The sequence below is a fragment of the Prinia subflava genome, chromosome Z (assembly GCF_021018805.1).
Source record: "Prinia subflava isolate CZ2003 ecotype Zambia chromosome Z, Cam_Psub_1.2, whole genome shotgun sequence".
NCBI classification, from domain to species: domain Eukaryota; kingdom Metazoa; phylum Chordata; class Aves; order Passeriformes; family Cisticolidae; genus Prinia; species Prinia subflava.
This window is the reverse complement of record NC_086283.1, coordinates 65,135,278-65,151,910: the sequence shown is the minus strand read 5'-3', so window position 1 is coordinate 65,151,910 and position 16,633 is coordinate 65,135,278. Positions and strand designations below refer to the sequence as shown.

The 16,633-nt window shown below is 38.2% G+C and overlaps 1 protein-coding gene across 6 annotated transcripts in view; it reads right to left on the bottom strand.

The window, feature by feature from the left end:
- ECPAS (Ecm29 proteasome adaptor and scaffold) overlaps positions 1 to 16,633 on the bottom strand; it is a 61,527-nt gene that overhangs the window by 30,156 nt on the left and 14,738 nt on the right. For all 6 annotated transcript variants that reach the window (XM_063424012.1, XM_063424016.1, XM_063424013.1 and 3 more), the window contains 16 exons: positions 16,136 to 16,254; positions 14,876 to 15,028; positions 12,615 to 12,783; positions 11,982 to 12,121; positions 10,717 to 10,798; positions 10,361 to 10,480; positions 10,104 to 10,189; positions 9,767 to 9,845; positions 8,676 to 8,725; positions 8,063 to 8,129; positions 7,836 to 7,958; positions 6,626 to 6,729; positions 5,459 to 5,582; positions 3,161 to 3,241; positions 2,215 to 2,443; positions 1,595 to 1,686 (listed from right to left, as the gene is read on the bottom strand). In XM_063424012.1, the coding sequence (XP_063280082.1) occupies positions 1,595 to 1,686; positions 2,215 to 2,443; positions 3,161 to 3,241; positions 5,459 to 5,582; positions 6,626 to 6,729; positions 7,836 to 7,958; positions 8,063 to 8,129; positions 8,676 to 8,725; positions 9,767 to 9,845; positions 10,104 to 10,189; positions 10,361 to 10,480; positions 10,717 to 10,798; positions 11,982 to 12,121; positions 12,615 to 12,783; positions 14,876 to 15,028; positions 16,136 to 16,254 (1,818 nt within the window). The remainder of the gene's footprint in view (positions 1 to 1,594; positions 1,687 to 2,214; positions 2,444 to 3,160; positions 3,242 to 5,458; positions 5,583 to 6,625; positions 6,730 to 7,835; positions 7,959 to 8,062; positions 8,130 to 8,675; positions 8,726 to 9,766; positions 9,846 to 10,103; positions 10,190 to 10,360; positions 10,481 to 10,716; positions 10,799 to 11,981; positions 12,122 to 12,614; positions 12,784 to 14,875; positions 15,029 to 16,135; positions 16,255 to 16,633) is intronic.

Below are 16,633 nucleotides of genomic sequence, written 5' to 3'. Positions count from 1 at the left end.
ATTATCACTAAATAAGAAAGAAAGCCCTAATTCAACAAAGCATTCATTACACACTGAGCGTTTTGGATAAAGACCACTAGCCACAAGAGGGCCACCCACCAGCTCCATGTCAAAACATGTAGATCGAATTCTTGGCCAAATTGTCTTCAGCTAAGAGCTTCCAGGTTTTGCATTCATACTGTGTTAAAAAAAACACACCCTAAACCACTACTTTCCCTGAGCTGCTAGAGGCTTCCATACCGTTCTTATTAACCAAAGGGAAAAAAAAACCCTGAAGAGGGTTAACCTCTTCATTCAAATCCAACCATGACCAAAAACAAGTGTCCAGGAAATCATAGTTCTCACAGCAAAATTACCCAATTTGTACCTGAGATCTCATATTGTCTAAGTAAGTTATTAAAATTTGAATTTTGGAGGCTTTGGGTAATTTTGTATGACATAATCTTACCACTACCAGCAATTTGATGTATAATGCAACACATTCCCACGAAAAATTCATACCCAAATCTTTGAGTGCCTTGGGCCCACCACAAAGAAACCAAAATGAGCACGCAAACAAATAAGAAATGATCTGTCAAGCTTATGAAATGTAATGTTAACTTTAATCTAGCATCATCAGATCACATATCTGACTTCTAACAAATCCCTCAACCTGTTTATTTCACTTGGCAAGGCAAAAACACATGAAATATGATTTACAACACTATTTCTGAAACTCTGTACTATCAATAACTACCCCTAGAAGCTTAATTCTGTAAATGGACACTAGGCCAAGGACAAAGAAGGGTTTTCTACAAACTATGAGGAATACTGACAAGGGGAATGTTTTTAAGTATTCTCCGGTGTGGTTCATACCTGCACTTAAATGAGAAGTGATAACCTGTATATAGTGAAATGCAGCACAGATATCACCTGGAGAAACTATTAGAACAAATTCTAATGTTTTTTAACGTTGACTAAGTATTTGTTTCTGCCAGATTACCCCAGTGAAAGCAATGCCAACTTGTAAGACCTTCAAAAATCCTAGATGTTTAAGGAAAATCCTGAAAAAGCAAAGAATTGCCTGAGAAAAGAATCTAGGGTAAGCAGAATTCTCTTTGGCTTATTCCCAAGCAGACTCCAGAGTACTAATTTTTTTTGTCTGGGGCTAATAAATAGGAAAAAAAACCTCCACAGAAAGGTCTCTAAAACAACTAGGGATGTAAACAATCTCATCCTCTAAGAAGTCATTCACATCTTCCCACTGAAACACACACATTGTCACAAATGTGCAGAATTTTATCTTCAGTTTTTTTCTGCAGAGAAAGAAATGGATGACTATACCAACAGGAGAGACGATTGACTATCTAGAACATGTAAGTGAATGAACAAAAACAGTAATACAAAAGAACTGAAAAATTATTCTCCCCATCCTGGCACATACAACATTTTATCAGGTGTTGACTGTGAGTAGAAGTACCAGATTTCAAATCAAGTGCATATTTGGAAATAATACTCTGTTTCAGCATGGAAAATATGCCAGACTTTGCTACTGCCAAATTTCATCCACCCCTCAAAAAACCACCAAAAAAAAAAAAAAGGGCTTCCACAATACCTTGATCCAATCTATTTTGTCTACAAATCTGGTGGCTAGTTTTTCTGGATACACTGAAACAACTTCTAGAAGACAATACATGACTGGCAAACCTAGACAATAGTTAAAGAACCAGTTATTAAACAACTCCAGTATTTACAAGAATGTAACATTCCGTGCTAAAGTGAGGTAAAGAACTATCAGACATTTCAAGCATTTATTTGTAATTCACTAGAAATAATAAACAATACAGAATAGCTATGTTTATCAGATATATTGGGGAAACTAATAAAAGCAAGCACTGTAGTAGTAATTTGTTCAAAATGCATTCAAATGTTTTAGACTACACTTGTGGCAGATAGGCTATATCAGAGCGAGGAAGTCACAGCATTCACTGGTGAGGAAGCTGTCATATCAAGTGACTTCACAATTTTACACTATTATGTCAACTGATGCTGCAATTTTATAGCAATGCTTTCCTCCACCTACAAAATAGCACAGGAAAACAAGTTTAAACTAAATAATATACAGTCTGTGTTTCAACTCTGATTGCTGAAGCCAAGCTCAAAGTACAAGACAACTCATTTCTAGTAAGATAAGACATTTATTTCTTCAGGATACTGCTGCACACAGCTTCTTACCTCCAACACCAGCTAAGAGCTGCTGAAGAAGGCCAATATATATATGTACAGGGTTGGTTTCCGCACTTTTTGAAGTGGAGGAGGAAGAGAAGGATATGTGGTTGCCAGACATGAGGTTTCTTATGTAACGTCCAATGGCTGGAGCATGATCCTGCATATCTGCCAAGCTCTGTGAGGTTGGCACCACACCAGCACTGTGAGCAAGACACATCCGCAGATAGAGAACTATCTAAGTAGAGAAGATAAAAAAACAGCATCCTGAATGCATAAGCAGTTGAAAAAAACATGCAGAAGATGAAAGAGCAGAGAATATGCTGTATTCAATGTAACCAAAATGGAATAATTTTTTCTCTTATCAAATACAGACAGAAGAGTTAGTACAGAGACAGGAACAAATATAAAATATAACTAATCCTAGGACCACTTTCTGCAATAGGCCTGACAACCCTACATCACTCTCTAAAGATTAAATCATATGCAGACTTTTGGTTTATCATCAGCTGACATAACTGCTTGCAGGGAGTTCAGCCTGTACCCTATACCAATTTGGCATGTGTACAAACGCAACCTGACACATTGCTAATACAGATCTTGCTCCCCATCTCAGTTTGTGTCTACAGATCACTGAAGCCTGGGATTCTGTCAGAAAAAGATCCCCAACGAGCATAATGGGACCTCTGCACAGAACTGCCTGATACCTAATGCTACTCCATTAGAGATGCTGCACAAAGCAGTGGAGTAACCCTCTTGTGAGCATTCCTCCCAAGCCCGCCCTGAAGATCTTATTCAGACTGCTGTTTAAGGACAAAGGATGCAGAGTTACTCGCAACATCTGTTTCAAAGAATTTTAGAATGTAGCATGACTTATGGTACCTGTTAGCTTCTTACACAGTCCTCTAGATAAATAGTGGTACACATATCTGAGGAAGTAAAACCAGACAATTACCTCTCCAAATGTGGCAGGATTAAAAGGCAAAGCTGTAGTTCCAGTCATATATTTAGCTGGAGTTTTCATTCGGTGAGTGGCCTAAACAACAGAATATATTAAAAGTGAAATATTCAGCCCTATAATAGCAGAGATGTTGGAAAGCTCAGCAAAATTTTGCTGATGTGACTGTGTTAATCCTCCACTTAGCAACTGAAAATGTGTAACAGCTTTGTAATAAAAAGGGCACAGTGTACTTGGTAATAGTCAGGTCAATCTGCTTTACATCAATTCAGAAAGTGGAAACTCTGAATGCATGAGAGGGAATATCAGGGGAGGCTGAAGGAGTACAACATTCTTTCCTCCTTTCAGGAAATAAAGAAGCACTTAGAAGTAAAGTACCCCATAAACTTCCAAACTCTGAGCCTCCCCTTGGCAGGCAGCCAGAAAGCTTTAAAATGGCAGCTCTGCCCGGAGAGGCTGCAGCAGCCAGGCTTCCCCAGCCCTGGGAGGTGGGTGCCTTGTGCTGTGCCAGTCAAGTCCAGGGAGACTCTCAGACTGCGAGAGACTCAGAGACAATTTCTCTACCTGGTACGTGGAAGGCTGTAGCAGCAAGTGAGCAACTTCTTTCCATGTAAATACTTTGACAACCAGGAATATGCCAGCAGAAAAACATTGAAACAGGAGGTTTTAAGTGACACCCACTGCAAGTGTTGTAGAAAAGCAAGATGTATATATTAAACACAAAACATGTACATCAGTGGTAGGGCTTGATTCAGTCAGGCAGCCTTGTGCTTGAGTAAACACTTTTTGAGGCAGTTGCAGAAGACAACAGATCCTCAGTCCCCTTAACATGGTATGATCTTTTGCAATGCTAATTTCAAAGACATACAGAATTATTAAAGAAAACCTGATTTAGTGAAAAGACAGTCACTCCCTTGAGGAATGGATTCCCACCCATACCCAGCTGATTGGGTCCTTCTCTTACGTATATATTTTTCTTTCAGAAGGAGAAAAGGATCATGCTAAATCATGCATTTTTCATCTCAGCCAGCTGTGCCAAGCAATGCACACAGACTTCTCTAACATCTCCAGAAGCCACAGGTTATTGATAGTATGTGAAAAATCACTCTTTGAGATAACTAAACAAATAATTATACCTCTAGGACTTTTAAAATACACATTCAGGACACAAAGAAAATCTAAAAAATGCTTGAAAAAATATTTAATGCCACCCCCCCACCCCTGACTGAGGGTCTCTTGCTTTTGTCAGTAGTGATTAAACTATACTGGTCCATAATTATTTGGTTACACTACAAATGTTAAGGAAAATCTTTAAACTAACTTCAGGGGGACAGAACGTAAGAATGTTATCTAAAACTCAAACTTGCTTTCTTAATTTTTTTATATCTACTTAAATAGGCAGGATTCTGCCTATTTAAGTAGATAAAGGCAAGTTTTGTCATAGCACTTCAAATACTTCAGAGTATTAGTAGAGTACAACACCATCAGAGCACACATCTCACAAGAAATCTCTCAGCTGTAAGAGTTCTGGTATCACATGTGCTTCAACATTACATACTACTGACATTTTTTTAAAAAGTAGGCTATCACAGGAAAAAATATTGTCAGTGACTCTCTACAGCTCCTTTACTGCTTATAAGCCTAGTATAGCTGCTATATACAGAAGTGTGTAACAGACTATATTTTAGCACTTCTCCAGATGAGCTGTCAGTACAAAGAGTTGTGAGTAAACTGAGTGGCACAATTTACGGTGCATCATTCAACTAAACTTATGAAAGGCTAGTTACACGGCCATTATTCTACAAATTGCAATGAAAATGAAAAACTAACCCTTTAAGTCAACAAATCAGGCTTCTTCATTTGTACTAGTATCTCTTTTCCTAGCCTTTTTTTTTTTTTGGTCTATATATATTATTGTTCACTGGGCCAAACCAAAAGTAGTCTTCTTGCACTTTCAGGAACTGTATTTGTGAAACATGCTGGATTATAAGTCTTGAAAACTGGATTCCTCATTCCACATATCATCCGCACAAATTGCAAGAAAGCAAAACATTCCCTTTGTTAAAAGATCTGCCTCGCTACTTAACACTTGGATCTCTTGCAATTGCTGCCAGCAGAAAGTGCTGACAAGTGGTAATCTTAGCAATGGAAGACTATGTGTGGTCCTTACTTTGATTTTCACTAACTTAATTCCTTGGGGCAGCTGTAGCAGACACAGGGAAGGCAAGACCACACTTAACCCATGTCTGAGCATCATGCATCTATTTGTCATTTACTGTGACAGAAGCACTGTACCTTGTCTTGAATGTAATAGACCATTTCAGGGAAGGAAGGCATCTGTTTCCCAGAACTCTCCTTTTCATTTTTTCCAGAAAATGTTCTCAGTACCCGCTGGGCTTCTCCATGCACCTCCTCCCGCCTTTCAGAAAAAAAGATGAGAAACAGACATTATTCGCATGGAACAAACAGCCTTTAATGAGCACTAAGATATGTTGGGACACTGGGGGAGAGAGAACAGGTTTTAAATGAGATGTGGGTTTGGTGGGGGTTTTTTTTGAAAGAAAGGCAGAAAAAAAAATCTTCCACTACAACTTTTAATTGTTTGTTTATTTTAGAGATGGGAAAGAAAAAAGGATAGTACTGAGTGGTCTTTGCAAAACTGTCTGGATGAGCTTCCTTGTGTTCCTTTTCCATCCTTCTAGTGTTCATCATCAGTTCTTGGTTCCCATATCCTTGGATTTCCTATCTGCTGCTTCTCCCTACCACTTCTTATAGTCAAGCTTCAACTGTCACCTACCAGGTTTATCATTAACTGCTTAACAACAGATAACTACTCCTGAAAAGTGCTGACACTACAATGACAGAGCTGGTTGTTTAGCTTTCCTTGGTTACATAATAGCTATTCTCATCAAAATTTAGCAATTAAAGTAAGTTGGAAAAAAACCCCCACAATTTACACTGCAGTAACAGAAAGCTGCAAATGAAGTGACTACTGTAATTTAACAAGTCACCTACTCCTAGCAGAGAATGGCAGCTCTCAAAATTGCATACTCAACTCTCTGCAAATACAAGCTAAAAATGGACTGATAGAATTTGCCAGGAAAAAATAATTTCTACACCCTGTAAAAGTGATTTCAGTTAATGCATTTTTACTTTTGCAATTGTAACTGATCATTAATATGAAGTGCATGAGTGACTGCAGTTCACGTGAAATAAGAAAAGCAATCTGAAGACAGTCACTGAGTACAGGAACAGTTCTCCACAGGAATATCAAGAATGTGAAGTCTGATTTCCAAATTACCATATTTAATCTACTTGAGTTATTTATGCATGAACTTGCACACACACAGATACATGTATTCCTATTTAATCCAAATACATAATGAATGTATATATATGTGTCTGTGCATATGCATGCATATATATATATAAGAAAATAATTTATGAAGGAAAACAACTTACGGGTCTCCTGCAGCTAACAGGAGTAAGTATCTGGAAGGGATATGATCTGGAGGGAACACTGTGCTAGCAAATTTTACAGCCACTTGACGTACTTGAACTTCAGGCTTGAAGGGAAAAGACACAAACATAGGGTTGAGTTTTAAATTAAAACAGTAATGATTTTCACTCACCACTTGTAAATCATCAGTCATTTGTTTTGATCTCTGGTTTCAACATGATTCAAAAAGTTTAGACATTTTGAGACACTGTTCATTCTTACACTTCAAATGGCAGGAGATAGGGCAAAGAAAAGCAAACTTGTCATATATACACAAGTGGGGAATTAAATGTTCAATTAAACACATGCACACTTTGGGGAATCATACCAATTCTTGAAAAACTGAACTGCTCTATCCAGGCAGTTTTGAAATGAAACTGACCTATATCATCTCTCCACAGAAAACAGAGCTATGCTTAGGAGCAGCATAGCCAGAGTTGTGAAAGAAACATCAGTTTTAGGTGGTCATTCTGTCTGTAAGGTACAGATAGTCTCAAAAAAGATACTTCCTGGAGATTTAGATCCCTTGAGTAAAGGAGTTATCAGCATGAAAATTATCCCTTACACTAGAAATACATACATCTCCACAGTCAGCCTGGGTAGCCATGCAAACACAGAGCACACAACACTCACTCCTTCTGAAAATCCAGACTTCTGTTGTATTCTGAACACAAACAAGGTACTAAAAGTATGAGTAAGTCAAGCCTGGTTTAGTCTAGACCAGCATCTCACTGAGGGCCTGGGGAGGTTCACAGGTGCCTTATATCAGATATCACACAGCCTGCTGAAACCCCACTTAGCAGTGAATGATCCTTTCTACCAAACTCTCAATGTCCCAAAGTGTTTCAGAAGACTGTCCTTGAAGCATTTACTTCTCAAAGTTTTCTAAGGAGAAAACTATGAGAAACGTACAATGCAATTGCAATGGATTTGGTTTTTTGCTAAACAGAACACAAATAGAGAACTGCAGTATTACCTTCCTTGCACTCACCAAGCCACATTAAAAACATTTTATCAGAGCATACATACCCTGCCTTCTCCTAGACAGGCCAATACATTCAGCAAGAAAAGGAAGATATGCTCCAGAAGTATCTAACAGGAAGTGTCAGGAAATAGGAAGACAATTAATTGCTCTTTTTTTAAGGTATGTGATTTCAACTACACTGAAAATACCTTTATTAAATAAGAAGCTACAAGAGCTTCCATCAGGGTACGCTGGGCTCCTTCCAAGTTACTATATGCTCCAACCATCATAGATAATGCCTCTTGAATGGCAAGCCTAGTATCAGCATCTTCCTGCAGTAAAAACCAAGAGTTTTCATTTTACAGTGTGTAGTGTCAAGAATTGAGCAAATCAGAAGAAAACAATAATGACTTCTCAAAGCCCCATCAGTACCCACCTTACATAAGGCTTCAAAAAACTGCTGTACCAGCGCTATATCCTTCGTAAAGAGCTGAGGCATTCGGCTGAAACAAGATATTTTAATCCATGAAGCCTTTTTTTTTAAATTAAAATGCTTCACATTTCATTGGTTTTCCCCTCATTCCAAATTTTAAGTGTCAAACAATTAGAAAGTTTGCTCTATCTTAGCCATATCCACCATAAAGCAGCATATTCTCCCTCCCTTAACAGGGTTTGGAAAGTGATACATTTTATGGACAACCACTTAGATTACCAGCACATGACTGAACATACCACTTGCCTAGTGTTATGCACTCTGGTCTTTGCTGTACATTCCTTAAATTTGAATTTCTGGCAATCCAGAATGTGGAACCATTTCTTAAATTCTGTGCTTAATTAATGAGCTGCCATTAATCACTGCTAGAGAAGCTATAAGCTAAAAACATATTTCTTTTTACATCTCTGCAGCTGTCACAAGAAGAACGCTTTTCTCTGCATTGTGCACTCAACTGCAAAATTGGCAAGTGGCATAAAGCTTGCTGCTGATACATTAACTGATTACTCTGGAAAAGTTATTCAATGTCCCGTTGCTTAAATGACACCGCAGTTACCTGGAGAGCTTTCCAACCGCTGAATATGCCATTGATAGCAGTTTTGAATCCTTGAATAATAAAACAATACACAGAATTTAGCAAAACTAGAAATACATACAGGTGTGTCTTTTATAAATAAACATTTACTTTAAATTCTGTCTTTAAGTTGCTCAAGCAGACTTTCATGGAAAAAGAATCCTAAAATGTAAAATATTTCTATCCAAAAATAAAAACATTATATAGAAACAGAGGGAGCACACTTTTGTCTACGAAACAGAGAAACTGCAACTTGTGGCAAAATGTAAATCCCTCTTCTGGTCAGCTAACTGCATTGTAGTTCAAGAAAAACAAATAAGGAGATCCAGTGAGTACATGAAACAGTAGCAAAGACACGGAAATCTTCCACTAGCTCTGACAAGTGCTGTAAAAGAAAAGGAAGCTGTTTGCACAATGCATCATCCTGTGCATGACCAACACAGCACATATACACACAGGGGCTTACTTCCTCCTTTTTCATTCCCTTCCCAATGGCAGGGTGTTTCATGCACTCAAATGCCAACTCAGGCCACGAGGTGATATTCAAAGCTGCAGAAGAGGTGATATGCAACATCCACCCTTTCTAAGGTACATGTAGGAGTATCATGGGGAATTTCACTTCTGACATTTGATTTTGGCACTGGAAAAACCTTGACAGGCCAGACTGGCATTTGCAATTCTCTTTGGTAACAAGCCCATAGCAATAGCAACCCCTGGGGACAGATAGGATGGAATGTATAACAAGCAGGCCTATACAGATGCTTAACCCAATGGGATACACATCCAGAGTTGAAGACCTTGTGTGCTCTCTTTATATTACTAACACCACTGTTTCCTGAGATTTTCCAATTGGTGCCCAAGCACATATCTATAGGTGTTAAATAAATAAAACAGTTTTCCTATAAAGCATTTTAAAATACTTGCTTCTCTGCCAACAAAAATTCTCAAAAGGTATCCTCTGGCAGGCTCTCAAGCAAACACAGAAAAAAAGATGCATCAGTTTCTGTCATAAGTTTATTTATCTTTTGCTTGCATTCACATCAAAAATTACAGTAAAGAATTTTTCACCTTACCTCTTTGTATTCATTGATCAGCTTTGTAAGTCCATTTAAAAGCATTGGACCTAAGGGCTTTATTTTACTCTCTGGACAACTGCAATTAGAAAAACCAACAAAATATTATCTTTTGCATTCCTGAAAAGTATCTTCTCTGGTATCACTTCTCTCAACTGTGTTAAGATGAGAAACTATAATTTATTCTAAGCAAGCACAGGCATACTGAGCTTTCAGGATTAAGTAAAAACCCTCTACTTTCTCTGAGTTTTATTACTCAGTATTTCAGTTATATCTTTATTAAACACAGTGGCTTCTAGGCAAACAGCTAAAAAAGACTGCTCTCTGAACTACTTACATGATACAAATATGATGCACAAACTGCAATGACAGACTTCTCAGTTTTGCATTTGTGTTTGCACCGAAGAGTCCATCATATACCACCTGACCAAACGGAAGGAGTAGATTAGAGAGTGTCTGGCTTCACTTTCAAATTCCTCAAACACTTTCTTCTTTAAACACTGTCATCATTAACAAGACTTCCTACCACTAAGTACTGGAGGAACTGTATTATCAAACTGATTAGGAAGTGTAACTTTGGAAAATAAGCATCACCTGAATGTTAGCTGGGAACATTTCTGCAGCTTGCCGGGACCGCAGAAGATGAGGAACTATCTTTAATTTAACACGGGTGCTGACTGACTCTCGTTTCATTTCTGGTTTCAGAACAGATCCCTGTCAGAAACAGAGATGAAATAGTACATCTTTGGACACCAGTAAATTAGTTTCTGCTGCAAATCAGAACACACTGGCACAAAGAAAAAAATTATTCAAATAGCATAAATATTCAGTGAAAGCAGATATCAAAGGAAGCGATAGATTTAAGAAATACATTTTTTAAACAAAATGAGACAACTAAAATTACTTCTTCAGCAATTAAGAAGACAGATGACTCTGAAGGCAAATCTTACCTCCTTGGTTTTCAGTGGTATATCCCCAAGATACACTTTATACATTTTGTTGATGATAGCAGGATTGTTCCAGTCAATTAAACTGAGGGGAAAAAAACCACATTGAACACCAACATGTTATGGTTCTGATCTTTGACTACTTCTTAAAATACAACATTTGTATCATATTCATATTATTGCCAAAATTTGCACAGAACTCCTCAGTTTGACTTCTAACTACTTTTCCCACATCCACAAAATATATAATGCTAAAGAATATGAACTGATTACACTTTAACAATTCCTGACAACATGATATAAAGCAATTTGTTAGAAACCTACATGCTCCCTTCTCTCCCACTGAAATAAGACATACAGACCACAGTAATCTACCAATTGAATATCCAGTGGTAATCTGTGAAATAGCATATATTTCTCATAAAATACATTCAGCATTACATATGGTCCACACAGTTATTTTTCTCTCTGGGCAAAGAATACCAACTCAGAAGGAAAGATGAGACAAGCAGCAAAGAAGAGACCAGCATTCTTAATCAGGCTTCATCGCTTAATAGAATCATCTCCCCTGTCATGACTGAGGTACAGACTTCAGTTGCACAAGGTTTCACATTACAAACTTGACTCCATATTAAATAGTCCTACAGAAGCTACACATTTCAAAGATGGGCCTGTCTTGCTCCAACCTGCTACATGAGCCAGCAAATCTCCCACTGTCAATGTCTCAGCAAACAGTATCAACAGCCATTACTCTGGCCTCTTGATGAGTTAAAGACAGAAGCACTGTCTTTAGATGATGAAGGGTGAACTGCAGGTGAGCAAAAGTTTCAGTAATAATGACAACTTGTGCTTGCCAAACTTTCTAGACTATGATCCATTTCACAATTAGTCTCTTCACTGTCCTAATAAATTAAACGAAAGAAGACTTTTCTGGGAATCGTTTACTAAAGCCTTATTGACAATTGATAATCTACAGAGGGCAATGTGGAAACCACTGTTATTCTTTATGATTTGGTAAGAAAATGGCTCAAAAGTGGTGCCAAAAATGATCAGACCCACATAGATACAGCTGCCAGCTCTGGAACCAAGTGACATTTCCAGCTGCAAGACTGCAAACTACACCATTCCCAGCCCAGTGGGAATATATGGCAACTTCACAGCCTTCAGCCTTCCTCCCTTCAAGCACAGCCTCTCTGGAGCACTACATTCATTGCAGCTAGCTGTTTCAGGAATATTAACTCCATTTTTTCCAAGCATCCAGACCTTACCTTTGCTTGCTCTTTAGTTCAAGGTCTGCTGCAGTGGCAACACTGTGTCTTGTATCACTGGAGGCTACAACCAGGTGTATAACAGCTTCAAGTTCGGGCACTTGCTCAGCTTCAATGAACTTCACTATCCCCAGCTTACACTGTTCAACATCAGGGAAAGACAGTGTTACTGACTTCAAGAAAGAAGATGTTACAGTAACTGTAGTAGCTCAGCAGTCTGAAATCATGGCTTCTGCTTGCTTAAAGAGAAGTTCACATGCTCTCCATTTCTTAGCTTGCCTCCTGTCAAAGTCATACCCAGCAAAGCACCAATATTGCCAACATGGGATACTCTGTTACACCACTGCTAAAAAGGGATGCCTCAGAAACAGAGGATACTGTTGCAACCTTTGAGAGTAAAACACAAGGGTAGGCTGCAGTTATGACTGCTTCCTAATCACCTTCCTCCTCACTCCACCACTACAAAATTCCTTAAAGCATCATGCAAAATCCCTCAATAAATTCCCTCAGGACAACTAAAGACCTGGTCAGAATCAGTTACATATTTTCACCCTGGCTCTCCATTCCTCCATCCGCAACCATCGCTATTACCACCCACAGCTCACCAAGGACCAGCTGCACAGCTCTAAATACCTGTTCTAGCAGCTCTGGTGTCCATGGACTATCTCCAATTACCCTTTTGGCAGCATAAAAGCTCATCCCTGGAGGTGGCTGAGGGATTCCAGGACCTCCCGTGCTACTTGATGAAGACCCCTGGGCTGAGGGCACATTTTGTCGACTTTGAGATTCATTCAATACAAACCTAAGCAGGCAAAGAAAGACTTTTATTAGAGCGTTTTCCAATCCACATTACCGGCTGAATTAGATTCTGGAATTGAGAAAAACACGTAACTTGTCCAACATGATTATTTTTCTTCAATTAATCCCATGGCTCTAACATAAAACAGAATCAGAGGCTCTGCTACCAATTATCCCAACATATTCTGCAAGAGCCATAACAATGTCATTGTAAATGAAAATAAATTTCAGTTAGAAAAGGGAAAGGTCCACTGGCATTTCCAGAAAGAGTTCTTAGCTTACAAACCACAAAAAATTATCTCTTTTATATTAGAAGTAAACAGTCATGCAGTACTACATCCAAGAAACTAATGCTAAAAGCCCCAATAACATTTGTATGATTTCTACAAAAACACAAACCTAACAAGGGAAACAATGAAGCATATGCAACACAAGTGGCAGGAAACAAATCCTGATATAAAAAATAAATAAATGAGATACTGTCTTGGAAAATGGCAGTTTTAGTACTGGGCAGGGAAGGAAAGCAAAAACAAAAAGTCTACCCAGCCTGTTCTTTTGTAAAACCAGCTAGTCCAGCCGCCCTGTGCTCACCTCCATGCTTTCTTGAAAGCCACTTCACCTCTCCATGTATCCTTGGAAGTTAGCCAAATGGCCTCAAAATTGCAGTGCAGAGACCAGCAAGAATTATTTTGCCCCAGCCAGCCTCCCATGTGCATTCAGCACACAGGCAACAAAAAGAAGTAAACAATCTCAACAATCAAGACTCATTCCAAGTCTCAGTAGCTAAAACTTTAAACACTTTACTATGAGCTTTAAGCCCTACAGTTAAGCTTTCTGGTTGCTTTACTGCAGCAAACAGGCCAAGTTCTAAAAAGCATTAATTAGCTGTAAACCACAGCAAACAGCTTCACCTCAGGGAGCAAGACTTTAAGAGACAGACATCCAGAGCCACAGGCTAGCTCAAGACACTCTCTAGCACCTTACGAAAGAAAATTGAAACCTTCACCTCCTACTTTCAGTGTCTCTGAGTCTTTTCTCAGAGGTCTCTTCCAAACTAAATGATTATGTGATTCAAAAACTCATGCTTGGCCAGAGTATTATGTATGGGAGCGAGTGAAGTCTCACTGGAAAGCCCAAGGACTTCATCTGTTGAAGCTACAGCCATGGATGAAGCTAAGAGCAACTAACCTGGGCCAGCTGAAGAGTGTGACTCATGAACAGAAGAACTTGCATTCAAAACTGAAATTCTGTATATTCAAACAAAAGGGAATTGGCCCCCAAATTATCTGATGGGGAGCATGGCCTCCAACAAATTTACATGGAGAAAGACCACATGCTCGCTATTTTAAGTTCATTTAAGTTCACCTTCCACTCAGGTGAGCAAGAGTTATGAGCTCAAAAAAAATCATACTGGCACCAATCCTATGAGACTTTTATTCCAGAAAAAATAGAAATATGTTCTACTATCAATATTATTTATAATTTCTTTCAAAGCAAAAGCTCCCCTACCAATACAAAGACACAGAAAAAACACTTTGAGAAAGTCACTAGAAGGTTCCTAACAAGCAATGGTCAGTAAATTCAAGTTGGTCTGTACATTCTTCTTGCTTTCAAAGGTGTTCATCCTAAGACAACATCATTGCAATTTTTCACCTGCAGACATACAAAAGACAAATCTTGTTCAAAGGTTCAACCCTGGAAAGAATAAGTTTTTAGAGATTATTCTTTCTTATTACCACAGAGGAATAAGCCTTAAAATTCATCTGCAGAAAGATGAGCACACATTTTTGTCAGGCTTCTACTTGAAAGGGTTGCCTATTTAACAGATAGCTTACATGTCTCATAGTTTCACTTTGATCTCAAAAAAGATAAGGACAGAATTGTGTAACAGCGAATTAAGTAGAAAAGAGATGTTTTGCAAAATAAGGAAGATGGTATCCTGTTCTTAAAATCATCAACTTCTTTTGTACCTTTCCATTGGTTTCATTCCAGCCAGGAAGTAACAGCGTACTTTAAATGAGTTTCCAAGGATGTAGTTTGTACTGCTTCACACATAAAGAACACATCAATGCTAGAGAACACTAAGATCAACTCACCCATAAGGCATAAGAAGAACATCCAACATAAAGTCCAAAAGCAGCTGTACAGTCTTTGGTTTTTCAGCAAGATTAAACGGAGAAGCTGCTGCTTTCAGTGGTTCAGCAGGGTATTTCATGTGAAAAAGGGTTGGTATTAGAAGATGCATTAGGCTGAAAAACAATTACATTTACTGCAACCATTTAAAAAAACCATACCTGTTTATTTATAACATACAAGAGAGAAACCTTTTACAACAAACCGGGTCTTTAATAGCAAAAAAGAAAATCTTAACAAAAGTTAAACACATTCACAATCCAATGGCCTCTATTTACCACCTGATGTACTTAAAAACAGAAAGCAGAAAATAAATTGGGATTTGTCCTTAAAATGGAACACATCTGCATCCATGCAGACATTTGAAGAGATAAAATGACACTGTCTTTGTCCAGATTTTTGGCAGTTACATAATTATGTCCCAAAAGACAGTCCAGGACTGCCTCATCCTTGTAGTTGTATACCAGTACAGCCAGATTTTCCAAAGCTCTCCTCATTCATGTACTTGCCTTTTCAACTGACAAAAATCATGCTCCAAGTATTTTCACAATAATCTCATGAATGGAAGCAACATTTTACTGCAAGACCTTCTGGTAATGTCATTTTAAAAATACTTTTACACCATCACAGTATGTAGAGTGAACGAAGGCATGATTTTAATAACATTTTCCAATGCCAGCGCATTGGAAACTCATCTCAGCGTAGGTAAGAACCAGGCCCATCAGTAAAAGTTTTCTAGAGGTTCTTAGTATACAGCAGTTCCCAACAGTCTTTTTTTCTGCGTATTACAACTTAGCTAAAATTCCTATTTACTTGAAACATTATCTCTCAATTTAAAGAGGCCAATCTGAGACATCTACAGCGCTGCTCCTGCAGCTGGTCAGAGGGTATCTGCTGAAGGTCTGGCCTTAAGTTGGAAACCAGAACTTGATGAAGATGCAGGAAGGACATGGACAGGCATTTCACTTCCATCATAACACACACCTCTTATATGGGGAGTCTGCTGCTGCCAATTCTGTGTATTATTACAGCATTATTATTACGTTATTAGTAGTACTTTTTGTACCACCCAAATGACTAAATTACTGATAAAAATTCTAGATGCCAAGAACATCCAAAGCAATGAAGACAGCACTAAGGAAAAGAAATCTTTTAACAACTGATACCAATTATGTTACTAAAACAACACCAACAAAATTCGCTCCAAGAATAAATAGTTATACCTGTCTTGTTGTGGTTGAGGTTTCCCTTCCATTGCAGTGAGAAGGGTTGGAGCCAATTCACACTGTTTTTCCACAGGCAGACGAGGGTATCCCATCTTAACATAAATTATGGTAAAATTCTAAAAGAATAGAAAAAGCATACTGTATTGCAGCAATGGAAAATAAGTGTTCCATAACATCTTCTTGTATGTCCTGTTACATAACTGGATATTGGAAACAACACATGTTTTGTACGACCAATTTCTTAAGTCTAAGACTTATCAGAGTGACAACCATTAAAGTGGACAAACAGACTATTCAGAGCAGGTCTTGATGGGCCTCTGCTTTAAAAGGTGGAAAAAACAACGAAAAATTCGAAAAACTCGCTTTGGTTTGCCTTTTTCACTGCCAATTTCACCAAAAGCATCTGCAACTAAGCAACAGCTTAAAAGAAAGCAAATATAATGATCTCTCTTACCTATTTCTGAAATAAAATAGAAAACAATATTGAATAAATAC